This window comes from Oncorhynchus clarkii, chromosome 3, assembly GCF_045791955.1.
Source record: "Oncorhynchus clarkii lewisi isolate Uvic-CL-2024 chromosome 3, UVic_Ocla_1.0, whole genome shotgun sequence".
Taxonomy (NCBI): domain Eukaryota; kingdom Metazoa; phylum Chordata; class Actinopteri; order Salmoniformes; family Salmonidae; genus Oncorhynchus; species Oncorhynchus clarkii.
Genome location: NC_092149.1, coordinates 29802686 through 29830361, shown reverse-complemented (window position 1 = coordinate 29830361; position 27676 = coordinate 29802686). Strand labels below are relative to the sequence as shown.

Below are 27676 nucleotides of genomic sequence, written 5' to 3'. Positions count from 1 at the left end.
GCTGTGCTAACATAATTGCAAAAGGGTTTTCTAATGATCAATTTGCCTTTTAAAATGCTAAACTTGGATTAGCTAACACAACGTGCCATTGGAACACAAGAGTGATGGTTGCTGATAATGGGCCTCTGTACCCTTATGTAGATATTCCATTAAAAATCAGCCATGTCCAGCTACAATAGTCATTTACAACATTAACAGTATCTGCACTGTATTTCTGATCAATTCTATGTTATTTTAATGGACAAAAACATGTGCTTTTCTTTCAAAAACAAGGACATTTCTAAGTGACCCCAAACTTTTGAACGGCAGTGTATATCAAGCCTGCAGACGGTCATGTTATTCTGATACAGAATTTACAGAATTTACTGTTGTACAACAGAGGCATCTGGTGGTGACGCTGACTATCTGATAGTGAGTTGTAAAACCATTAACACAGAGTCCATGAATTAATCTTCATGATCATTTAATGTGATTAAGGAAAATAATAAGGGTTATATATTTCTGTCATGTGCAAACATTTAATGTTGATAGAGCAAATGGTGAGCAGCATGAATCAACTTAAAGTTAAATGTGTTGAGGTATTACAGTTCTGTATAACCATATTACTGTGTGGTTAATTAGCTAAATGATCAACGTGTTCACTGTTACTGTAACTGATGGAAATATTGCTTCTCAAAATGGAGAGGATATTCTTATTCAACGTCCATGCAAATCAAAAATGGATTTTCTTTGGTGAAATGGGTATGAAGACATTGAAACCAATGAAAGGGAACAAAATCAATTGCAACGCTTCAAACTAACATTAGTTACTGTAGGTTATACACCTTATGTTACCCCCAGAATAAGAATCATGTTTTATCTGTACCTTAGACCTACAGTGATAATTAAAATATTATTAGTGATAGTTAGTATTTTTCAAATCAACTGACTTTACCAGAAGTACAGTAGATAGATAACCAGGTTTTATGTTTTTTTTCTTCTTCTCATAGACAAGGAAACAACAGAGGAATCATTCAAAGTTATCTTTCAGTGGACCATTTTGGAGAGGTCTGCTGGTTTCACTTCTTTGCTATTGGGATGATTTTGGAGGTGCACAGGCAGAGGGCGGGACACCAGGCGTACACCAAAGGATTACTGCACCCGGCCTGTTTTTTCATGGCGGCACAATTGACATACTTGTTTATGTAAGGACAGGGATTGGCTGAAATGACACATAAGAAGAAACCTTGGCAGTCAATTCATTGTATATTGACAGTTTACATTTGGGGATTATTGTACATTGAACCTTGTGAACATGTTTTTGAGTCATATTGGTAAGATTTTAGACCACATGCATTTCATCATGTCTGATACTTACTGCAAAGCTTATTTTCGCAGGAGTTGGGGCAGTCGGCACATGTAGCTCCTTCCTTGTATGGAGCCACTCCTCTGTAGTTTCCCCTGTTAAACAAAGTATTGAAATGATCGCTGGATGATGCCTACCTTCCACTACCAGTTACAGTAAATAGGGTGAAATTGTACACGGGTGTTAGGTGCATTTCTGGGTGTGATTAGTGCAACATACGCTCTGTAATACTGGCATCCATAGAAGTAGACTGAGCCAGGACACAGGGCCACACCACAGCCAACCTTGTATGAACTGTTCCAAACCACCTACAGGTGTATGGAAGGAAACACAGTTTAGTGTTATCCGAGTTTCATTGGCGAATAACCATAATGACACTTGTCGGTAACTACACACCACTCTGACTACCATACAGCACAGCAAATCAAATCAATTGTTACTTGTTGCATCCACATATGTAGCAGATGTTATTTCGGGTGTAGCACAATGGTTCATAACAATATACACTGAGTAGACAAAATGTTAAGAACGAAGAACACCGGCTCTTTCCAATGACGTAGACTGACTGGGGGTGAATCCAGGTGAAAGCTATGATCTCTTATTTATGTCACTTGTTAAATCCACTTCAAACAGTGTAGATGAAGGAGAGGAGACCGGTTAAAGAAGGATTTTTAAGCCTTGAGAGAATTGAGACCCTCATTGTGTATGTGTGCCATTCAGGGGGTGAATGGACTAGACAAAAGATTTAAGTGCCTTTGAATGGGTTTATGGTAGTAGGTGCCAGGTGCACCAGTTTGTGGGGAGACAACTCAATATTAGGAAGGTGTTCCTAATGTTTGGTATGCTCAGTGTATGTACAATACAATGACTGAAATTGCTACCAAAAGAAATGTCAATAAGTTAGTAATCTATTTTGTAAGTATATATTCCTTTTGTGTCAATAGGTATATGTGATTAAATATCCCGGAAAATAGACATGACAGAATAGGAACTGTAGTGTTGGTGTGTGTTTCCTATCTGACCCTAATTAGTGGTGGACATGTAAAATATATTTTAAAAAATAGTCCATTGTGGGTCCTTTTGTACCTAAAGGTCCAGTGTTGACTGTTCAGAAGGTATGTTCGAATCTGTTCAGAAGGTATGTTCGAATCTGTTCAGAAGGTATGTTCGAATCTTTTCAGAAGGTATGTTCGAATCTGTTCAGAAGGTATGTTTATTTTTATATTGGTGTTTGTTTATTCAAATTTGACAGCATGTGTATTACTTTGAAAGTTAGGCCACTGCAGTTGTCTTTGATGTGTTTGGAGAGACGTTCATGGGGGTCCAAGCAGTATATTGAAGCTGCCCTCCATTAGTGACTGTTTAAGTTAATACATTTTGTATTTCTAAAATAGTTACTGTTTGTGTAGATATAGTGACTAACTGCCCTTTTCTTTCATGCAGAAGTTGTTTGTCACTGTTTTCGGTTGTGAACATGGTCAGTTGTCACTGGAAACACTGTAGATATTTTTAAAATGATACAGCCACCCAGTGAAAGGAACTGAGGTGTGTTTTTGCATTGTTTTACTGTACATTTTTTAAACAAGCAAACTTTTAGCTGATTCATTAAACGTCTTGTTCTTTTTTTTTATATCTACCTCAGACTGTTTCTCTATAAACCTGTAATTTGGTCAGATGTTACACAGTGCATTCGGAAAGTATTCAGACCCCTTGACTTTTCCCACATTTTGTTATGTTACAGCCTTATTCTAAAATGTATAAAATTAATTTTTCCCTCATCAATCTACACACAATACCCCATAATGGCAAATTATTAGCAACTTTATAAAATAAGAAACTGATGTGACCTTTACATAGGTATTCAAACCCTTTACTCAGTACTTTGTTGAAGCACCTTTGGAAGCGATTACAGCCTCAAGTCTTCTTGGGAAGACGCTACAAGCTTGGCACACCTGTATTTGCTCAAGCTCTTTCAGGTTGGAAGGGGAGCGTTGCTGCACAGCTATTTTCAGGTCTCTTCAGAGATGTTCGATCGGGTTCAAGTGCGGGCTCTGGCTGGGCCACTCAAGGACATTCAGAGATTTGTCCCGAAGCCACTCCTGCGTTGTCTTGGCTGTGTGGTTTTCATTAAGGATCCCCCTGTACTTAGCGCTGTTCATCTTTGACCCAATCCTGAATAGTCTGAAGAACACCACCATCATGCTTCACTGTAGGGATGGTGCCAGATTTCCTTCAGATGTGACGCTTAGCATTCAGGCCAAAGAGCTCAATCTTGGTTTCATCAGACCAGAGAATCTTGTTTCTCATGACCTGAGAGTCTTTGGGTGCCTTTTGGCAAACTCATAGCGGGCTGTCATGTGCCTTTTATTGAGGAGTGGCTTTTGTCTGGCCACTCTACCATGAAGGCCTAATTGGTGGAGTGCTGCAGAGATGGGAGAAACTTCCAGAAGGACAACCATCTCCACAGAGGAACTCTGGAGCTCTGTCAGATTGAACATCAGGTTCTTGGTCACCTCTCTGACCAAGACCCTTCTCTGGGCAGCCAGCTCTAGGAAGGGTCTTGGGGATTTCAAACTTCTTCCATTTAAGAATGATGGAGGACACTGTGTTCTTGGGGACCTTCAATGCTGCAGACATTTTTTGTTGTCCTTCCCCAGATCAGTGCCTCGACACAATCCTGTCTCTGAGTTTTACAGACAATTCCTTCGATCTCATGGCTTGGGTTTTGCTATGACATTCACTGTCAACTGTGGGACCTTTATATAGACAGGTGTTTGCCTTTTTCAAATCATGTCCAATCAATTGAATTTACCACAGGTGGACTCCAATCAAGTTGTAGACACATCTCATGGATGATCAATGGAAACAGGATGCATCTCAATTTTCGAGTCTCATAGCAAAGGGTCTGAATACTTCTGTAAATACGTTTTTTGTTGTTGTTTTTAATCACTTAGTCATTATGAGGTATTGTGTGTAGATTGGTGAGGAAATTGTTTTATTTCATCCATTTTAGAAGGCTGTAACATAATGTGGAAAAAGTCAACGAGTCTGAATACTATCTGAAGGCACTTCATGTCATAGTGTATCTGCACATAAGATGAATGTTACCTGTGTGTAGTGGCCGATGGATTTACCATTGATAGATCCATTGGGATAGGAGTAGTGTATGACCTCACTGTGCCAGGCTGTAACGATTTGAGTCCAATTCTTAGAAGAGGAGGACATGAACAGGTTCTCACCCATTTCGTAGTCTGTTCAGAAGTGAAGCATGCATGGAAAAGTTTACTAAATAGGTGAAATCAAACTGGAACAGTTGACTAAAATGTCTTTGAATGCAGGATTTAAGATGTCAACAAATGTAAGCTACCATAGAGAGTCACTGGTGATAAGAACTCATGACATTCAAAATATATTTGAGCTTAAGATCGCGCTCACATTGAAACCATTGCAGCCAAAGTCTTGAGTTGCATGAATCAATAAAATATATTTGTTTTAGTTTGCTCTACAGCAGGGGACGAACAGGAGATGTCAAGGAGAAACAAAGGAGAAAACGTACCGCCAAGCATGCGACTGCTGGGTGGGCCATGAGCCATGGAGCAGGTGTCAACCCAAGCCTGAGCACTGGCCGCTGCCTCCTCGCTCCAGTTCTGCAGATCAAATACTAACAGTTCTAGAATAAACCCATCCACAAGACTGACATCCACATACTAGTGTCCAAGGAGTATTTTGTGGCCACTGTATTTTCTCTACCTGTACATAGACTAACCATATAGGGCTGCTCTATGAATTACTTATCAGGGATTCTATTCTTTATGATGGATTTTGGGGGATACTATGTTGGAGACATTGATTCTGAGGTTTGTTACTGATGGAAAGTACATTAATTATGAAAGTTTACCATCTTGAGCATGTCTCTAGCAGTTGGCGTAACCGCTCTCCGGAAGGCGTTGTGCTGGTTAAGGATCTCAGCCTGAACTGCTGTGCTGTCTGGGCAAATTTCTATACATACACACACACACACACACACACACACACACACACACACACACACATTATATTGTGGGATTATATGCACATTACTTACTCCACATGTAAATACTTCACTAAACCATAATACAAAGCAACTATTTACTCCTAATGTCTTTGCCAACGTCTGGACAATGAGTCCCAAATCAATCCACTTTCTTTTGTAAAGACAACACATGATGAATTAAACATGGTGTGTGATGACTAAATCCAGTTGAATTCATTTCTAATCATGTTGGTAGAGGATAGTGAAAGTCCACACATCGATTGCAAAGTCTTCACATCAAATTGAAAGGGATTACATTTTTTCCTACAGTACAGATCTACATAATCTACTCCACCTTTTTGAAGTTATAGAAAATGTAAACCCACAATGACAAAAAACAAAGATGTTTTTGTGTGTGTCTTCACACCCCAGAGTTAATACTTGGCGGAGCAGCCATTACAGATGTAAATCATTTAGAGTCATATTCTACCCACTTTACACTACCAACTCTTAGGGCAGCATATGCCAATTTTTTTTTGTCAAAATTGCTCAAGCGCAGTGTATTTGGTTGGGAATCATTGATGGAAAGCATATTTAAACCTCTTTTCAAGCAAATTTATGTCAGGACTGAGTCCAGACAACTCGGCCACACAATACCTTGGAAATCCAATCAGGTGTGTCTTTGACACAACATTATGTATAATTGTCTCACTGAAAAATACAACTCTGTCCCAGGATTTTCAGAAGACTGAGGAGGTGTTATTTTTGTCAATGTTGACCTGGGCTTTGTGGCTTTCATATTTATTTAGAAATTGACATGCTCCCCAGTCCCTGCCGATGAGAAGCAATACCTATAACATGATACTGCCACCCTAATATTAACCATGAGGTAGTTTTTTTTCTCTGGAAAATTCTACCTATTTTAATGCCAAAGACACATCCGAATGGCTTTCCAAGAGGTGTTTACTTGTTCCTGAATGGTCCAGTCTCAGTCCTGAATGAAATCTCCTTAAAAAAAAGGTTTGAATATTGCTGTCCATCAATGATTCCCAGCCAAAATTAATGACAAAACAATGAATACATGTTGCCCTAAGAGTTGTGCGAAGTTGGTAGAATCTTATTCGAAATGATTCAATGCTGTAATGGCTGCCAAAGGTGTTTCAACCAAGTATGAACTCTGGGGTGTCAAGACATATGCAATCAAGACATTTTCATTTAATTTTGAATTGATTTGGAAAATGTTCTATAATTGTCTTTTACTTTTAAAATCTGGAGTAGGTTGTGTAATCCCTTTTTAAATGTTCAGGCAGCAAAATGTGGAGACTGTGCAACGAGTGTGTACACTTTCACTGGGCACTGTGTTAGAATGTTCGAAAGGAATTGTACTTACTTGACTGTGGACACAGCAGTAGGAGATGGCTCAAGGGAAAGAATGAAAAGCTTTCAGAGTAAGACCTTTCATAAATACTTTGACGTGTAATTGGTTTCATGTCTAATGTACTGTTTCAGATGACATGTTATTTTCAGTAATTAGTAGGAGTACTTACCACATTGCACACAGTGTACACTTCATGCAGTGTCAGGATGCAAACCAATAACGCAAACATTGTGCCTGAAATCCAGGAGAGAGAGACTGCACCTATAAAGAATAAGAATCCACGTGATCAGAATGGAGTACATTGCCTTAGTTTGCCTGTTGTCAGAATCTTTGTACAACTGTATGCTAGTATCTATTGCATTTTTGTTACTGTATTTTAACATCAACTTTTGTCTTTTCCCACTAACATATTCACATTGATAGCCATAAGCAAAAATGTTACTAACAATAAAAATAGGCAATCCTTTGAGAATCAAGAGATTAGCCTTTGCACATCACGGAGATTGATGACCTCATATTTGAACTTGCATGTTCTCGAATAGTAAATCTGTAAAGATCTGTAATTCTTGCAGAGCGAAGAGGCTTTACCTGCTCATGGGTCTTCAAGGAGGTTGAGTGGCGCTTGGTGCTGTTCTTTTTCCTTTTATAGGGCCAACGCCGGGCTATATTCGTGACTGTGGTAGGCTCACCTTTTCTTTCACTACTAATGATGCAGAGGCTGTCAATATTACACAATAAATGCAGAACAACAATACATCCAGAAACCAGTATTGAGAAGCTGACAGAAGTAAATATGAATTTGTAAGCGCATGGGGTGTAGTTTCTCCACTGCAAACCTCCACAAAGAATGGAGAAGCGCTCTGTAAATACTAGTGTAAATAAAAGAACAATTATGGATGGCGTTGACTGCATATGAGTGGATGCATTTCTTTGTTTGGAATGGAACGGCAACTCTGAAAGTAGGGACCTCACAATGGCAAATAGTCTTCCTTGAGTTTGTTCTAGCTCGGCAGGATTGTCAGTCAGATTAATTAGCCTTTAAAGACTTTGCCTTTGGTGCCTGTCCAGCCAATGTGTCTGGGCCACAATAATGACTGTTTAGTGTGTATGACCAAATCCTGTTGTATAAATTCAGTCAATATAGAAGGATTTATCCTTTGCATAATAACCATCTGCTCGGAGGTCAGTAGGCATTTCTTTAAAAATGGAATGCATGACTTGTTGGCAAAAGACATAAATAACAAAGTTGGATATCATTTTGTACACCTTATCATGATGCAAGGTGACTTTGGGTGTTCAGAAAGGCCCCTAACAAAAAAAGGGGATACATAGTCAGTTGTACAACTGAATGCCTTCAGCATTTAACTCAACCTCTCTGAATCAGAGAGGTGTGGGGGGCTGCCTTAATAATCAACATCCACGGCACCCGGGGAACAGCGTGTTAACTGACTTGCTCAGGGGCAGAACAACAGATTTATAGCTTTCGGTTACTGGCCCAATGCTCTAACCACTAGGCTACCTGCCACCCTCAATAATATTATTTTATTATTCTTATTACTTCACTTTATATCAAGATCTTGTTTTAATAAACTTTCATGAATAAACCAATAAATCACTGAATTGACTGTGTATCATTACAAATACACAAATGTCTGTCATAATCAAGGTGTAATTAGTTTTTTCCAAACCGATTCCATCTATCCCTAAAGGGCTGAATTAAATATGTCTCGAGTTAACATAGAAAGTCGGTAAGTAGATGTGCAACATACTTATAATGCAATGCGAGAATATGCCGAAACCAAACACCCACGTCATGTCTTTTGATATCATATCACCTTACCCTCATTCACTTCTGTCAAGAACACTTGTGATGTTTGTATATTTAACTGGGTGTTCCTCTCTACATACTATACATGTTTGGGTGCAGCAAATACAATGTATTTCTCACTGACCTAAATATACTGAATAAAAGTATAAACTCAACATGCAACAATTTCAAAGATTTTACTAAGTTACAGTTCATATAAGGAAATCAGTCATTTGAAGTCAATTCATTAGACCCTAATCTATGGATTTCACATGACTGGGAATACAGATATGCATCTGTTGGTCATAGATACCTTTTTTTTAAGTAGGGGTGTGGATCAGAACAGACTGGTTCTGATCCACACCCCTACTTTTTAAAAAAGGTATCTGTTGTGACCACCATTTGCCTCATGCAGCACGACACATCTCCTACACATTGAGTTGATCAGGCTGTTGATTGTGGCCCGTCGAATGTTCTCCCACTCCTATTCAATGGCTGTGCAAAGTTACTGGATATTGGCGGGAACTGGAACATAGTGTCGTAAGCATCGATCCAGAGCATCCCAAACATGCTCAATGGGTGACATGTCTGATGAGTATGCAGGCCATGAAGTACTGGGTCATTTTCAGCTTCTGGAAATTGTTATATTTTTGGTCCTGATGTGGTAAGATAGTTCAAATAAATTCACGAGCCATTTTATTAGTTATATTCTTCAAGACTCAATGGCTATACAGTATATAATTTAAAGGTCCTAAAATGGATGTACCAATCCCTGCTAGCCCTTTTCAAGTAATATTTAGAGTTTTTCACAATTGATAACAAAGTGTTTACCTATACTTAAGATACTTTTTCTAAACTCTTAACACAGCAACACACCTACATCACAGAATTGGCCAAATAGTTCATTATCTGCTCAAAACCACATTTTGTTTATAAAATACCAACTCCACATTTCAAAATGCAAAAAAACTCTCTCTACATACACTAACTCTATCAAAACACGTCAAACTCGACTCCAAATGCAATCATTCTGTCAAAACACTAGCACATGTTTTCTATCCAAGAGGAACAAATAGTCAATCATAGCACAATGACTTTCAAAGTACTAACAGTTGATGGCATTACAAAAACTGCATTACTTTTCATGTTTCAGTTCTACCTGCAGACAATAGACAATGTGAAAACTATTGTTTTTTATAATTCACTTTCCTTCTACTGTAAACCACTCTACATTTTTTGGTTGAGAGTGTCAAATGTGTGCATTTTTGGCAACATACTATCTAAAAGTGAACAAGTCATCTTTACTTTATAGAATGTACAGTAGAAAAAAAATTGCAAGTGACAGAATTGCTGCAGTAAAAGTTTTATTAGCAACATGAAATTGCTGCCAGTGATCAACAAGAAATCCAACATGGCCTTTGGTTCCAAATGTGTACAAATAAAACACAATTACAGTAAAAAAGGCACGGAAGGGAAAAAACAGTAAAATGCCCCGTCCTGTTCTAATCTATACCATCTTCAGCATTTGACCACATGTCCTTGTCCACATCGCATCTTATGTCGTCTCTCGCTATGCACCTTGGATAGAAACGCTTGGCCTGCCTTATCCACCCCTGGCAGTCTTCAGCTGAGATGTCTCTGCAGCTTGGATAGAAACGCTTGGCCTGCCTTATCCACCCCTGGCAGTCTTCAGCTGAGATGTCTCTGCACCTTGGATATAAACTCTTGGCCTGCCTTATCCACCCATGGCAGTCTTCAGCTGAGATGTCTCTGCACCTTGGATAGAAACGCTTGGCCTGCCTTATCCACCCCTGGCAGTCTTCAGCTGAGATGTCTCTGCACCCGGCATCCATTGCATCCAGGAGGGTGATTTGATCATGTGGCAGATGATCATACACTTTCCACCTCCAGGCAGAAAAAAAATCCTTAATGGTGTTGAGGAAAGGTGAGTAGGGGGAAGGAAAGGCGAGTAGGGTGGGAGGAAAGATGAGTAGGGGGGGGGGAAAGGCGAGTAGGATTGGAGGAAAGGCGAGTAGGGTGGGAGGAAAGGCGAGTAGGGTGGGAGGAAAGGCGAGGAGGGTTTGGAGGAAAGGCGAGTAGGGTTTGGAGGAAAGGCGAGTAGGGTGGGAGGAAAGGCGAGTAGGGTGGGAGGAAAGGCGAGTAGGGTGGAGGAAAGGCGAGTAGGGTGGGAGGAAAGGCGAGTAGGGTGGAGGAAAGGCGAGTAGGGTGGGAGGAAAGGCGAGTAGGGTGGGAGGAAAAGGGAAACCATTCTTGAATAGGCTGCAAACCAGTTTGTGATTGCACGTGAATGGTGGAATGCTACATTGTCCCATGCAATCACAAATGTCCTCATGTTTCCTCCCACGTGTTCTCTTTCTGCTTCTGGCACCAGTTGTTAGTGGAGGTAATCTAAACACAAAAGAAGGTGCTCAGTGTTGCAGGGACCAATCTGGCATTTCTGCAGGACCAAACCAGCACTCGAGATTGCAGTCATTGTGATTTTTGCTCCTCTCTGACCCGACACATCAACGGTTGCCCTTTCCCCGATGACGTTTCTTCCCCGTCGATGTGTTTTTGCCAGGTTAAACCCTGCCTCATCTACATAAATTATTTCACATGGGGTCTGATTAGCCTCCACCTCCATGACTCTCTGAAAGAAATCAAACACAGTATGTGTAAATGCTTTTCAGTTTTTCCTATTGTATGTACTGTAACCCATGTTTACATGTAGAGTAGCATAGTGTAAAACTCACTGTAGAACAAGACATCTTGGATGGACACCATACCTGGACGTATTGGTGCCGGAGATCCTTGACCCGCTCACTGTTTCATTCCAACTCTGTGTTTGGTCAGAGTCTGAGCCAGTGGTAGTCAGGTTGATGCTTTCCACATTGTGAAATACCAGGTTGTCCTGGTAAAAGGCAACAGAACAGGATGTCACCTTTTTGAAGCTATTTTCATGCACTTCTGTTTTACAGGTTAGAAATGAAAGCACTTTATCTAGTTCCTGAACACTTCTAAATGAATCCTGATAATACCTTGATTTCTTTTGAATGAATAATGGTGAGTGAGAAGGTTTGAGGCTATAACAAAAGATGCTAACCTCTTACTTTAAAAAAATCTGCAACACACTTATAATGCAATGAGAGAATATGCCGAAACCAAACACCCACGTCATGTCTTTTGATATCATATCACCTTACCCTCATTCACTTCTGTCAATAACACTTGTGATGTTTGTATATTTAACTGGGTGTTCCTCTCTACATACTATACATGTTTGGGTGCAGCAAATACAATGTATGCTCTCTGACCTAAATGTACTGAATAAAAGTATAAACTCAACATGCAACAATTTCAAAGATTTTACTGAGTTACAGTTCATATAAGGAAATCAGTCAATTGAAGTAAATTCATTAGACCCTAGTCTATGGATTTCACATGACTGGGAATACAGATATGCATCTGTTGGTCATAGATTCCATTTTAAAAAAGTAGGGGTGTGGATCAGAACCAGTCTGTATCTGTTGTGACCACCAGTTTCCTCATGCAGCGCGACACAGCTCCTACACATTGAGTTAATCAGGTTGTTGATTGTGGCCCTTCGAACGTTCTCCCACTCCTCTTCAATGGCTGTGCAAAATTACTGGATATTGGCAGGAACTGGAACACGCTGTCATACGTGTCGATTCAGAGCATCCCAAACATGCTCAATGGGTGACATGTCTGGTGAGTATGTAGGCCATTTTATTTGTATTTTTTTATTTAACCTTTATTTAACTAGGCAAATCAGTTAAGAACAAGTTATTATTTACAATGACAGCTAAAGGTATCCTGCTGGGACGGGGGCTAGGATTAAAAATAAATATAAATATAGGAAAAAACACATTTCACAACAAGAGAGACAACACAACATTACATAAAGAGAAACCTAAGACAACAACATAGCAAGGCGACAACACCATGGTCACAACACAACATGATAATAACAACATGGAATCAGCACAAAACATGGATCAAACATTATTCTTTTACCTTTATTTAACTAGGCAAGTCAGTTAAGAACAAATTCCAATTTCAATGGCAGCCTAGGAACAGTGGGTTAACTGCCTTGGTCAAGGGCAGAAGGACAGATTTTTACCTTGTAGGCTCAGGGATTTGATCTTGCAACCTTTCGGGGACTAGTCCAACACGCTAACCACTAGGCTACCTGTCACCCCTTTATTGGGAAATACCAGGTTGTCCTCTACAATTCTGGTCTGAATTTCTCTCAGTTTCATTGCATTGTCAGCAATGACCAATCCTACAATGGCTCTTGGTCTTCACTGAGGAGCTTTCCTCTTCCCCAAGAGGGAGGAAGACGTTGTGTCCTTTAGAGGAACAAAAATAGAACATATGTATTTGTATTGGCATTGGTGATCTACAGTTACAGTGGGACATAGCAACAGTAATGAAAGAAGAAGCCCTTGTGAAATACATTACTTACCTGCTGGTTTGTTGAAAATTCTGGATAATGGAAGCCACGGTTGACCGTCTGAAATTAGGCTGGACTCTGTCACCAGCCTCTCTCAGTGATAGACCATGGTATTAGGCTGGACTCTTTCAACAGCCTCTCTCAGTGATAGACCATGGTATTAGGCTGGACTCTTTCACCAGCCTCTCTCAGTGATAGACCATGGTATTAGGCTGGACTCTTTCAACAGCCTCTCTCAGTGATAGACCATGGTATTAGGCTGGACTCTTTCACCAGCCTCTCTCAGTGATAGACCATGGTATTAGGCTGGACTCTTTCAACAGTCTCTCTCAATGATAGATCATGGTATTAGGCTGGACTCTTTCACCAGTCTCTCTCAGTGATAGATCATGGTATTAGGCTGGACTCTTTCAACAGTCTCTCTCAGTGATAGACCATGGTTTATCACATGGTCTATGATGGTGGCTCTTATTTCATCAGCGACAACAGCTCTTACTCTCCTTTGAACACAACCACGCATTCTTACTCCTCTCCCCTACCTCTCCTTCTCCCTTGTCCTGGTCCAACCATACCTCTGCCTGGTCCAGCTACTCCTCTCCCTGGTCCAACTACTCCTCTCCCTGGTCCAACTACTCCTGTGCCTGGTCAAGCTACTCCTCTGCCTGGTCCAGCTACTCCTCTCCGTGGTCCAACTACTTCTCTGCCTGGTCCAACTACTCCTCTCCCTGGTCCAACTACTCCTCTCACTGGTCCAACGACTCCTCTCCCTGGTCCAACTACTCCTGTGCCTGGTCCAACTACTCCTCTCCCTGGTCAAGCTACTCCTCTCCCTGGTTCAGACACTCCTCTCCCTGGTCCAACTACTCCTCTCCCTGGTCCAACTACTCCTCTCCCTGGTCCAACTACTCCTTTGCCTGGTCCAGCTAGTCCTCTCCCTGGTCCAACTACTCCTCTCCCTGGTTCAACTACTCATCTGCCTGGTCAAGCTACTCCTCTCACTGGTCCAACTAGTCCTCTCCCTGGTCCAACTACTCCTGTGCCTGGTCAAGCTACTCCTCTCACTGGTCCAGCTACTCCTCTCCCTGGTCCAACTCCTCCTCTGCCTGATCCAACTACTCCTCTCCCTGGTCCAACTACTCCTCTCACTGGTCCAACTACTCCTCTGCCTGGTCCAACTACTCCTCTGCCTGGTCCAACTACTCCTCTCCCTGGTCCAACTACTCCTGTGCCTGGTCAAGCTTCTCCTCTCACTGGTCCAACTACTCCTCTCCCTGGTCAAGTTGCTCCTCTCCCTGGTTCAGATACTCCTCTCCCTGGTCCAACTACTCCTCTCCCTGGTCCAACTACTCTTGCGCCTGGTCAAGCTACTCCTCTCCCTGGTCCAGCTACTCCTCTCCCTGGTTCAACTACTCATCTGCCTGGTCAAGCTACTCCTCTCACTGGTCCAACTAGTCCTCTCCCTGGTCCAACTACTCCTGTGCCTGGTCAAGCTACTCCTCTCACTGGTCCAGCTACTCCTCTCCCTGGTCCAACTCCTCCTCTGCCTGATCCAACTACTCCTCTCCCTGGTCCAACTACTCCTCTCACTGGTCCAACTACTCCTCTGCCTGGTCCAACTACTCCTCTGCCTGGTCCAACTACTCCTCTCCCTGGTCCAACTACTCCTGTGCCTGGTCCAACTACTCCTCTGCCTGGTCCAACTACTCCTCTGCCTGGTCCAACTACTCCTCTCCCTGGTCCAACTACTCCTGTGCCTGGTCAAGCTTCTCCTCTCACTGGTCCAACTACTCCTCTCCCTGGTCAAGTTGCTCCTCTCCCTGGTTCAGATACTCCTCTCCCTGGTCCAACTACTCCTCTCCCTGGTCCAACTACTCTTGCGCCTGGTCAAGCTACTCCTCTCCCTGGTCCAGCTACTCCTCTCCCTGGTCCAGACATTGTTTTCTCTCTCTGCTCCTCTGTATTATTCTGTATACACACTGAACAAAATAAATCCAAAGAGTCCCCTTTTTACTGTGTATGTCCTTGAAATTGAAAGAACTTCAACACCTGGCTATGTCTTTGATTGAGATTGGAATCAGCTGTGGTTGGTCTATCTTACACAACTTACAGTAAATCAGCTATGTCTCAATGTTTCAATGATCTGTTCATTCAAAAATGCTTATCAGCTGTTTCAATATAGCTTTTGAGATGCTGTTGTTGAAGAAGTAGAAGCTTTACACTATATTTAAGGTTTTGAACATTAGATCTTCATTCCTGGCATGCTCTGTGCAAGCATTTGTAAATAAGACAAGAAAGAGCCATAACTTTGTATTGGGTAAGCTTGTATGTAAAGAAGATTTAAGCATTTTAGAAATGTGTTAATTCACTGCATATTCTGTGTTAACAACATGAATTGTGTTAATGGTATGGTCCACAACAGACGTTGTTGAGTGCTAATGTTGTGCTAATTGTGTTTACAGTTTTGAAAATGTGACTACAGATTGGACAAAAGGATGTTAGTGATGTAAAAAACTGTAATCCCTGACCCCCCCCCCCCCCCCTCACACACAGTTGTATGACCTATAGATATTAAACTATCCTCGGACTCTCAGACTGTACAGTTCCATTTGTTCAGTGTCTCTTGACTATTTGAGCCATGTGAGGCTGTACCTTCAGTATAATTCTCACTTATAAAAAGGATGAGGCAGATACACTCTCCTCCATATGTATTTGGACAGTAGAGCAGATATGTACATTTTGGATTTTAGATCAAATGTCTCATGAGGCAACAGAACAGGATGTCACCTTTTTGAGGGTATTTTCATGCACTTCTGTTTTACAGTTTAGAAATGAAAGCACTTTATCTAGTTCCTGAACACTTCTAAATGAATCCTGATAATACCATGATTTCTTTTGAATGAATAATGGTGAGTGAGAAGGTTTGAGGCTATAACAAAAGATGCTAACCTCTTACTTTTTAAAATCTGCAACACACTTATAATGCAATGAGAGAATATGCCGAAGCCAAACACCCACGTCATGTCTTTTGATGTCATATCACCTTACCCTCATTCACTTCTGTCAAGAACACTTGTGATGTTTGTATATTTAACTGGGTGTTCCTCTCTACATACTATACATGTTTGGGTGCAGCAAATACAATGTATGCTCTCTGACCTAAATGTACTGAATAAAATGTTGTTGTTGCAACATGCAACAATTTCAAAGATTTTACTGAGTTACAGTTCATATAAGGAAATCAGTCAATTGAAGTACATTCATTAGACCCTAATCTATGGATTTCACATGACTGGGAATACAGATATGCATCTGTTGGTCTTAGATTCCTTTAAAAAAAGTAGTGGTGTGGATCAGAACCAGTCTGTATCTGTTGTGACCACCATTTGCCTCATGCAGCGCGACACATCTCCTACACATTGAGTTAATCAGGCTGTTGACTGTGGCCCATTGAATGTTGTCCCACTCCTCTTCAAAGGCTGTGCGAAGTTGCTGGATACTGGCGGGAACTGGAACATGCTGTCGTACACGTCGATCCAGAGCATACCAAACATGCTCAATGGGTGACATGTCTGGTGAGTTTGCAGGCCATTTGATTTGTATTTTTTATTTAACCTTTATTTAACTAGGCAAGTCAGTTTAGAACAAATTCTTATTTACAATGACAGCCTACCAAAAGGCAAAAGGCCTCCTGTGGGGACGGGGGCTGGGATTAAAAAAAAAAAAAAAAAAAAAAAAAAAAAAAATATATATATATATATATATATATATATATATATATATATAAATATGGGGAAAAACACACATCACGACAGGAGAGACAACACCAACACTACATAAAGAGAGACCTATAAGACAACAACATAGCAAGGCAGCAACACATGACAACACAGCATGGTAGCAACACAGCATGACAACAACATGGTAGCAACACAACATGGTAGCAGCACAAAGCATGGCACATTCATTATTGGGCACAGACAACAGCACAAAGGGCAAGAAGGTAGAGACAACAATACACCACGCAAAGCAGCCACAGCTGTCAGTAAGTGTGTCCATGATTGCGCCTTTGAATGAAGAGATTGAGGTAAAACTGTCCAGTTTGAGTGTTTGTTGGAGCTCGTTCCAGTCGCTAACTGCAGCAAACTGAAAAGAAGAGCGACCCAAGGATGTGTGTGCTTTGGGGACCTTTAACAGAATGTGACTGGCAGAATGGGTATTGTATGTGGAGGATGAGGGCTGCAGTAGATATGTCCTATAGTGCAGTGATGTGTCCTATAAGGAGAATTGGTGGCAAATCTGATGGCTGAATGGTAAAGAACATCTAGCCCTCGAGAGCACCCTTACAGTACCTGCCGATCTATAAATTATGTTTCTGTAATCTAGCATGGAGAGGATGGTCATCTGAATCAGGGTTAGTTTGGCAGCTGGGGTGAAAGAGGAGCGATTACGATAGAGGAAACCAAGTCTAGATTTAACTTTAGCCTGCAGCTTTGATATGTGCTGAGAAAAGGACAGTGTGCCGTCTAGCCATACTCCCAATTACTTGTATGAGGTGACTACCTCAAGCTCTAAAACCCTCAGAGTTAGTAATCATACCTGTGGGGAGAGGGGCATTCTTCTTACTGAACCACTTGATCTTTGTTATTGAGGTATTCAGAACAAGGTTAAGGGTAGAGAAAGCTTGTTTGTAGTGCATTTAACACAAAATCTGGGCAGGGGACAGCTGAGTATAAGACTATCATCTGCATATAAATGGATGAGAGAGATTCCTACTGCTTGAGCTATGTTGTTGATGTAAATTGAGAAGAGCGTGGGGCCTAGGATTGAGCCTTGGGGTACTCCCTTGGTGACAGGCAGTGGCTAAGACAGCAGATGTTCTGACTTTATACACTACACTCTTTGAAACGGGTAGTTAGCAAACCAGGACAAAGACCCCTCAGAGACACCAATAATCCTTAGCCGGCCCACAGGAATGGAATGGTCTACCGTATCAAAAGCTTTGTCCAAGTCAATAAAAATAGCAGCACAACATTGCTTCGAATCAAGGGCAATGGTGACATTATTGAGGACCTTTAAGGTTGCAGTGACACATCCATAACCTGAGCAGAAACCAGATTGCATACCAGAGAGAATACTATAGACATCAAGAAAGCCAGTCAGTTGATAATTGACAAGTTTTTCCAACACTTTTGATAAACAGGGCAAAATAGAAATAGGCCTCTAACAGTTAGGATCAGCTTGATCTCTCCCTTTAAATAAAGGACAAACTGTGGCTGCTTTCTAAGCAATGGGAACATCCCCAGAAAGGAGAGACGGGTTAAAAAGGTTGGAGATAGGCTTGGCAATGATAGTGGCAGCAACCTTAAAGAAGAAAGGGTCTAAGCCATCTGACCCAGATGTTTTTTTGGGGTCAAGTTTCAGGAGCTCCTTTAGCACCTGGGACTCAGTGACTGCCAGCAGGGAGAAACTTTGTCAATGGGCAGGGGGAAAAGAGGAAGAAGCATCGGGAATAGTCGCATTAGAAGGGGTGGGAGAGGAGGACATTTGCAAGGTTACATGGCTGAGTCAAATAGGAATCCTGTCTTAATGAAGTGGTGATTAAATAGCTCAGCCATGTGCTCCTTGTCAGTAAAACCATATCATCAACATTAAGGGACATGGGCAGCTGTGAAGAGGAGGGTTTATTCTTCAGATCTTTAACCTTTTTCCAGAACTTCTTGGGGTTAGACCCACAGAGAGAGAACTGCTCCTTAAAGTAACTTTGGCCTGAGTGTGCTTATTACTCATTTGCCTGAACGAGAGCCAGTCAGGCTGAGTATGCATGCGCCGAGCCTTTTGCCAAATGCAATTCTTGAGATGGAGTAACTCTGCAAGATCATGGTCGAACAAGGCCCCGAAGTGTTTTTAATTCTAATTTTCTTTGTTAACAATACCACTGAAAGTACCACTGAAATACCACTGAAAAAATAAATAAAAATAAAGGCCCAAGTGTCTTTGACAGAGGGGATCAAGCTGATTCTGTACAATTTTACAGAGGCCAGTTCATGAAGGAAGGCTTGCTCCTTAAAGATTTTTAGCAAGCGTCTATGACCAATCAGGACAGGTTGTTTCACTGAGCAGCCATTACAAACACAGGCCAGCAAGTCAAATTGTTTTCGGACAGACTTGGTGGAGACAACCGAGCACTGAAGGTGATCCTTGGTAAAAATTGACACTCCCCCACCTTTGGAAGATCTGTCTTGCTGAAAAAAGGTCATAACCAGAAAGGTTAACATCAGTATTCAAAACGCTCTTCCTTATCCACGTCTCAGTAATGACCAACACACTGGAGCTGTGAACCCACACTTTCAATTGAGCCATTTTAGGTAATAAGCTTCTAGCGTTAATGTGCAGAAAACACATGCTTTGACGAGAGCAGAAATTAGTGAAGCAGATATCAGAGCACAAGTCAGAATTGGGGCTAGCAACGGTAGATGGGCCAGGGTGTACATGCACCTTTCCAGATATCATACACAGTAATACAATCAAGGCATGGCATAGGACAGGGAGAGCTCTGCAGTGCTGATTTATCACATCTGAATGTGCATCAGATGGCAACAAGATCGTATTGTACAGCAATTTCATCAGGCAACATGAAATCAAAGCCGGCGAGAGGTGGTTAGAATAGGATGGGAGAGCCTCCCGGGTGGCGCAGTGGTTAAGGGCGCTGTACTGCAGCGCCAGCTGTGCCATCAGAGTCCTGGGTTCGCGCCCAGGCTCTGTCGTAACCGGCCGCGACCGGGAGGTCCGTGGGGCGACGCACAATTGGCCTAGCGTCGCCCGGGTTAGGGAGGGCTTGGTCGGTAGGGGTGTCCTTGTCTCATCGCGCACCAGCGACTCCTGTGGCGGGCTGGGCGCAGTGTACGCTAGCCAAGGTGGCCAGGTGCACGGTGTTTCCTCCGGCGCATTGGTGCGGCTGGCTTCCGGGTTGGATGTGCGCTGTGTTAAAGAAGCAGCGGCTTGGTTGGTTGTGTATCGGAGGACGCATGACTTTCAACCTTCGTCTCTCCCGAGCCCGTACGGGAGTTGTAGCGATGAGACAAGATAGTAGCTACTACAACAATTGGATACTACGAAATTGGGGGGAAAAAGGGGTAAAATTCAACAACAAAAAAATTAAAAAAATACATTTAAAAAAAAATAGAATAGGATGGGAGGCCAAAAGTCTGTGTAACCAATAGAGAGTCATAGTCCCAAGTGTGGGAACAAACATAGTCTGTCCCACGGTTGGTTAAAGAAAGTTTGTAGTCAACAAAGCATGCAGCAGTCATGAGGAAAATAGCAAAATAGCAAAATGCACAAGAAAAAAATGATATATTATAACGACTTGGGACTAAGTTCAGAGTCATTTGCCCCAACAGTGTGCCATGGAAGAACTGGGTCATTTTCAGCTTCTGGAAATTGTTCTATTTTTGGTCTTGATGTGGTAAAACAGATTAAATAAAATCACAAGACATTTTATAAGTTATATTCAAGTCCTAAAATGGATGTACCAATCCCTGATTGCCCCTTTTAAATAATATTTCATCCCTGACCCCCCACCCCCCACCCACCCCCTCACACATAGTTGCATGACCTATAGGTATTAAACTATCCTCAGACTCTCAGACTGTACAGTTCCATTTGTCTCTTGAACATTTCAGCCATGTGATGCTGTACCTTCAGTAATAAACACTAGAGGGCATTCTCACTTATAAAAAGGATGAGGCAGATACACTCTCCTCCATTTGTATTTGGACAGTTAAGCAGAAATGTACAATTTGGCTCTACATTTTGTATATTAGATCAAATGTCTCATGAGGCAACAGAACAGGATGTCACATTTTTGAAGCTATTTTCATGCACTTCTGTTTTACAGGTTAGAAATGAAAGCACTTTATCTAGTTCCTGAACACTTCTAAATGAATCCTGATAATACCATGATTTATTTTGAATGAATAATGGTGAGTGAGAAGGTTTGAGCTAATAACAACCAATAATAGGAGTTTAGCAACAACCAAAAAGTTGTGTGTGTGTGTGTGGGGGGGGGGGGGGGGGGGGGATCTTTGTGCCTCTGTATCCTTCTCACGTAGTTATTAACAAATCATTCATGATTATCCATAATCATGGTAGCATCCACATTAATGTAGAAGTGTTCAGAAATATATGTTATTCTTACTTACAATGAAAGTGACTCCAGAATGGCAATTATTCACCAATCGACAACAATTTATCTTCTACTGCTACCGAAAGCTATTTTGACTCATATACATATACTGTACACTTGAATCTTAATTCCAACCCTCAGCCATCTTTCCCAGAACACTACAATGTTCCTTTTCCCTTTGGCAATACATCCATCCATTTTACTGTGATGGATTAATGCCTCATTTGTTTTGTATATCAGTTCATAAATCCGATGCCATGGTATTGGGACATCAAATCTCTTCCCAAATATCTTGAATTTTATGTGGCATAGTTGTCAAACCTCTTGACCTTAAGTGAAACTGATACATTTTACAATTTATACTCTTCATTTTAAGCCATGCATGGTTTTTCATTGGAGGCAGACAAACCAATTCATTCCTTTCTCTTTTGAGTAATTGCTTCTTCCATTTTTGTGGCAGAGATGTGATGAGTTGTTTTACTTTTGTATTGAACATACTGTACATTTCCATACAACTTTGTTAATTGTTATTGTGACAATTCTACCATCCTTAGTTACAATATCATTCATAATGATACCTTCCTTATACATTTTTTTTCCAATAAATGGGTCTTTCTTCAATCGTTATTGTCACGCCCTGACCTTAGAGAGACTTTTTATTTCTCTATTTGGTTAGGTCGGGGTGTGATTTGAGTGGGCATTCTAGTTTTCCTATTTCTTTGTTTGGCCTGGTATGGTTCCCAATCAGAGGCAGCTGTCTATCGTTGTCTCTGATTGGGGATCATACATAGGCAGCCTTTTTCCCACCTTAGTTTGTGGGATCTTGATTTTGTATAGTTACTGTGTAGCCTGCAGAAAGTTACGGTCGTTTATATTTTGGTGTTCATCAAATAAAAGTAAAATGCACCCCTACCACGCTGCACCTCGGTCCAATCCTTCTCTAAATGATCGTGACAGGTATATTGGAGTTTAGCTGTAATATTGGTTCTGCCTCTTCTAGAGGGTGAAATTGGAATTGTAACCAACTCTGTATGGCTTAATTTAAAAAGGGGGACACTTTAAATAGGGTTTCATTGTCAAGCCACATGAAATGGTTGGTTTTAAATATGTATAATGGCAAAAGGCTCTATTTTGAACAGTGGATGTGCCTCTCTTAGGCTACATTTACACAGGCAGCCCAATTCTGTTCTTTTTTTCACTAATTGGTATTTTACCCAATCAGATCAGCTCTGAAAAATATCTGGTGTGAAAAGTTCGATGTGATTGGTCAAAAGGCGAATTATTGTAAATAATATACACTTGAGGAATTGTGAGGCATCTGTTTGCCAAACTCAACACTCTAATGTACTTGTCCTCTTGCTGAGTTGTGCGCCTAGGCCTCCCACTCCTTTCTCTTCTGGTTAGAGCCAGTTTGCGCTGTTCTGTGGAAAGAGTAGTAGTACACAGCGTTGTACCAGATCTTCAGTTTCTTGGCAATTTCTCGCATGGAATAGCCTTCATTTCTCAGAACAAGAATAGACTGATGAGTTTCAGAAGAAAGGTCTTTGTTTCTGGCCATTTTGAGCCTGTAATTGAACCCCAAAATGCTGATGCTCCAGATACTTAACTAGTCTAAAGAAGGTCTCTTTTATTGCTTCTTTAAATGCCACAGCAGTTTTCAGCTGTGCAAACATAATTGCAAAAACATAAGGTTTTTCTAATGATCAATTTACCTTTTAAATTGATCAACTTGGATTAGCTAGCACAACGTGCCATTGGAACACAGGAGTGATGGTTGTTGATAATGAGCCTCTGTATGCTTATGTAGATATTCCATAAAAATCTGCTGTTTCCAGCTACAATAGTTATTTACAACATTAACAATGTCTACACTGTATTTCTGATCAATTTGATGTTATTTTAATGGCCCCCCTAAAAAATATTTCAAAAACAAGGACATTTCTATGTGAACCTAAACTTTTGAACGGTAATGCATATCAGAATTGGGCTGCCAGTGTAGACGCAGCCAGAGTTGACTGCTGGAAAACCAGTTTGGATTTAAATATAATTTCAGTATAATGGGTTTTTTGAGAGGTTTAATGCCTCAATATCAGTGTCCGTGTCTCCTGACCCCTCCTGTCTCAGCCTCCAGTATTTATGCTGCAGTAGTTTATGTGTCGGGGGGCTAGGGTCAGTTTGTTATATCTGGAGTACTTCTCCTGTCCTATCCAGTGTCCTGTGTGAATTTAAGTATGCTCTCTCTAATTCTCTCTTTCTTTCTCTCTCTCGGAGGACCTGAGCCCTAGGACCATGCCTCAGGACTACCTGACATGATGACTCCTTGCTGTCCCCAGTCCACCTAGCCGTGCTGCTGCTCCAGTTTCAACTGTTCTGCCTGTGATTATTATTATTTGACCATGCTGGTCATTTATGAACATTTGAACATCTTGGCCATGTTCTGTTATAATCTCCACCCGGCACAGCCAGAAGAGGACTGGCCACCCCACATAGCCTGGTTCCTCTCTAGGTTTCTTCCTAGGTTTTGGCCTTTCTAGGGAGTTTTTCCTAGCCACTGTGCTTCTACACCTGCATTGCTTGCTGTTTGGGGTTTCAGGCTGGGTTTCTGTACAGCACATTGAGATATCAGCTGATGTACAAAGGGCTATATAAATACATTTGATTTGATTTGATTCATATTTAATTGCGTACATTGATACTTTTGTCTCTAATCCATACATTTTAAGCCCCTTAATGTTATCATTAGCTGAGATTTTGATAGCTAACAGTTCAATAGCCATAAAAAATAAGTATGGTGACAGAGGGCTTCCTTGTTTTACTCCCTTGACAATTCAAAGTTCTCAGAGAAATAACTTATTATTTTACACAAAGGATTGTTGTACATTATCTTTACCCTGCATATTAGAGTTTCTCAAGTAAAAAAAAATCCAGGCACTTATTAACAGATTCTGGACATACTGTATCAAAAACGTGCATTTTCAAAAAATAAATTGTAGTTGTCTAACGTCTCCAATATTTATTCCTTTTAATAATCCCGTCTGAATCCCATCATGATGAATAATGTCCTGTAGAAACGTTTTTAATTCTGAGCAATACATGTTGTCAATATTTTTGCTTTGCCACATTGAATGGTGGGGTGCCTCCAATTTTGTACTTTGTACTGCCCCCTGGTGGTTCCTGCTTCAGTAGGAGAGACATCGGTCCCTCTTTTTTTCTGTCTGACAGTTTGTCATTTATATACGAGTAATTAAAACATGATAGTAATGGATCTTTCAGTAGTTCATGAATGGTGTTTATCTCTCTATTGGAATGTCATCGAGGCTAAGGGTTTTACCCATCTGAAAGGAATCAATTGCATCGATAATTAATTTTGTGTAATTAGACTTTCCCAAGAATCTTGTTTTTTGTCACATAGTTTTAAAAAAAATAGTAGAAGGATATCACAACTCATCGTGAAGCAAGGTTGCATGAACTTGACAATAGAACATATATTTACAATATTTTACTTCCTCATTCAAAATCTCCCTTGGTGAGAAGGATTTCTCCAATGTTTAACTATTTTCTGTAGGTCTTTTTTTGTGTGATAATATATATTGTTGTTCTCCATCCAATTTGCTCAGTTTTCTTTAGATAAGTGAAACTTGATCTTTCCTGATTTAAATTCTTCAAACATAATTTGTTTTGTGTCTAGATTATTCAGTGTTTCTGTAATACATTTATCAATACCATTGATGTGTAATGTTAGGTTTTCTATTTCTGTTGTAAGTCTTTTCTCCATTGACCAATACCATTTTTGTTTTTTGGGATGAATATTTATTTGAAAGTCATCCCATACAATAAGTGGGTCCACTGAACCTGTATTGTGCAAGCAAAAAAAAAAAAAAGCAAAAAAGTTTTTGTTAAAGTACTCTCAGTCAATAAACCCTAGTTACATTTCCAATATGTTCCAAATGTTTCTTTGGAGTTCTCATCATTATGTTTCTCTGTTTAAAATCTAACAAATGAACTGTTACATTTCAAGTTAGCGCAAATATTTGAAAATTGAACGTGTGAATCTGGATATTTATTTGATCATGTTTATTCATCTCAACTCAATTTCTCAAGATTTGGCAGTGTTCATAGTCATGCTACAATGACACAAAGTTCCATCTAAGCAATTTCTTTAGACTTATTTTGAGTATGACTCTTGTATAAAGCATTAATTAATGAAACACCAGCATGCACAAAGCTACGGCTAAAGCTAGGTGATGCTATCCCATTTGAATGGTTTCTGGGCTTGTATCAGTGGGAAAATTCCAGTAGGGTTACAGTCAAGTATTAACATAATAACATCACCCAAGCATTCACTCTGATGACATCATTCAAATGTCCTTTGTTCTCAACATTATTATTTTTGACAGATTATGAACTGATTGCCCAAAACTTAACACCGTGGCAACTACACTGTGGAAGATCATTACTGTTCTTCAGGCTTCAGTAAAGGAGCTATTCTGGCAGACTGGCTGCTTTTGATTTCAGTTGTGACTTATAACAAGGGGGAAAACAGCTACCTAACCTTTACCATCAGTGTTGCGTATTACGTGGTGCTTGAAATCTTCTCCAAGGGCAGAGTAGTACTCCTGGAACAGTTTTTCATCCAATGTCACCTTTGCCTGTAAAATGTACTTCAATGCTAAATATGACATATTAAATTGGATGCGTGTAGCCCAGAACAAGATGTGTGTTTGCAGCTCCTATTCTTGCTTTCAGGGGCTAAGTTTGAACTCTAATAAGGCTCCTGTTGTGTAGTAGAAGAGAGAATGTCAAGCTTTCAACAGAGAGGCATCATTAATTTGTGGCCCGGAGAAATGGTTGCCTTCTGACTGAGGCCCAACACCACTGGGAGAAGTGTATGCCCTTGGATAAAAGTGCCCTGTTTTGAGCATACAACTATAGTCTCAAAAATGATCAACCGGTTGCCCTATTGTTCAAAGAAATGGGCTGAGGCCAGGATTCTTTCAATTGCAGAATGGCTTTCCTGATAATGCTTTCAGAAGCTCTCACAATGTTCTAAGCATAACTGTGATGTTGTATGATCATTTTTGTCCAGAAATGCTGTGAGATGTACAGTTGAAGTCGCAAGTTTGCATACACTTAGGTTGGAGTCATTTTCAACCACTCCACAAATGTATTTTTAACAAACTATAGTTTTGGCAAGTCGGTTAGGACACAGTAATTTTTCCAACAATTGTTTACGGACAGATTATTTAACTTATTATTCACTGTATCTCAATTCCAGTGGGTCAAAAGTTTACATACACTAATTTGGCTGTGCCTTTAAACAGCCTTGAAATACATCCCCAAGTACCTGTGGATGTATTTCAAGGCCTACCTTCAAACTCAGTGCCTCTTTGCTTGACATCATGGGAAAATCAAAAGAAATCAGCCAAGACCTCAGAAAAAAAATTGTAGACCTCCACAAGTCTGGTTCATCATTGGGAGCAATTTCCAAATGCCTAAAGGTACCACGTTCATCTGTACAAACAATAGTATGCCAGTATAAACACCATGGGACCACGCAGCCGTCATACAGCTCAGGAAGGAGATGCCTTCTGTCTTCTAGAGATGAACGTACTTTGGTGTGAAAAGTGCAAATCAATCCCAGAACAACAGCAAAGGACCTTGTAAAGATACTGGAGGAAACAGGTAAAAAAGTATCTATATCCACAGTAAAACGAGTCCTATATTGGCATAACCTCAAAGGCTGTTCAGCAAGGAAGAAGCCACTGCTCCAAAACCGCCATGAAAAAGCCAGACTACGGTTTGCAACTGCACATGGGGACAAAGATCATACTTTTTGGACAAATGTCCTCTTGGCTGATGAAACTAAAATAGAACTGTTTGGCCATAATGACCATCGTTATGGTTGGAGGAAAAAGGGGGAGGCTTGTAAGACGAAGAACACCATCCCAACCGTGAAGCACGGGGGTGGCAGCATCATGTTGTGGGGGTGCTTTGCTGCAGGCGGGACTGGTGCACTTCACAAAATAGATGGCATCATGAGGAAGGGAAATTATGTGGATACATTGAAGCAACATTTCAAGACATCAGTCAGGAAGTTAAAGCTTGGTCGCAAATGGGTCTTCCAAGTGGACAATGACCACAAGTATACTTCCAAAGTTGTGGCAAAATGGCTTAAGGACAACAAAGTCAAGGTATTGGGGTGGCCATCACAACGCCCTGACCTCAATCCTATAGAAAATTAGTGGGCAGAACTGAATAAGCATGTGCGAGCAAGGAGGCCTACAAACCTGATTCAGTTACACCAGCTTTGTCAGGAGGAATGGGCCAAAATTCACCCAACTTATTGTGGGAAGTTTGTGGAAGGCTACCCGTTCCGGGTAGGCTCAAACGTGGAAGGCTCAAACGTTTCGTTTGAACAAAGTTAAACAATTTAAAGGCAATGCTACCAAATACACCCAATTAGTATGTAAACTTC

The 27676-nt window shown here is 40.9% G+C and overlaps 1 protein-coding gene across 2 annotated transcripts; it reads right to left on the bottom strand.

The window, feature by feature from the left end:
* Window positions 1–449: 449 nt before the first annotated feature.
* Window positions 450–7294, bottom strand: LOC139405890 (cysteine-rich venom protein ophanin-like). Of its 2 annotated transcripts, none has more exons than XM_071148331.1 (7): window positions 6901–7294; window positions 5244–5344; window positions 4902–4992; window positions 4454–4596; window positions 1565–1653; window positions 1358–1440; window positions 450–1201 (listed from the first exon to the last, which is right to left on the bottom strand). In XM_071148331.1, the coding sequence occupies exons 1-7, from the start codon at window positions 6962–6964 to the stop codon at window positions 1059–1061; spliced, it is 714 nt and encodes a 237-aa protein (XP_071004432.1). In that variant the 5' UTR covers window positions 6965–7294; the 3' UTR covers window positions 450–1058. The 2 variants fall into 2 exon arrangements, with proteins under 2 accessions (XP_071004432.1, XP_071004433.1); XM_071148332.1 differs by lacking the exon at window positions 6901–7294 and adding an exon at window positions 6748–6756 and having other exon boundaries at window positions 975–1201.
* Window positions 7295–27676: the final 20382 nt, after the last annotated feature.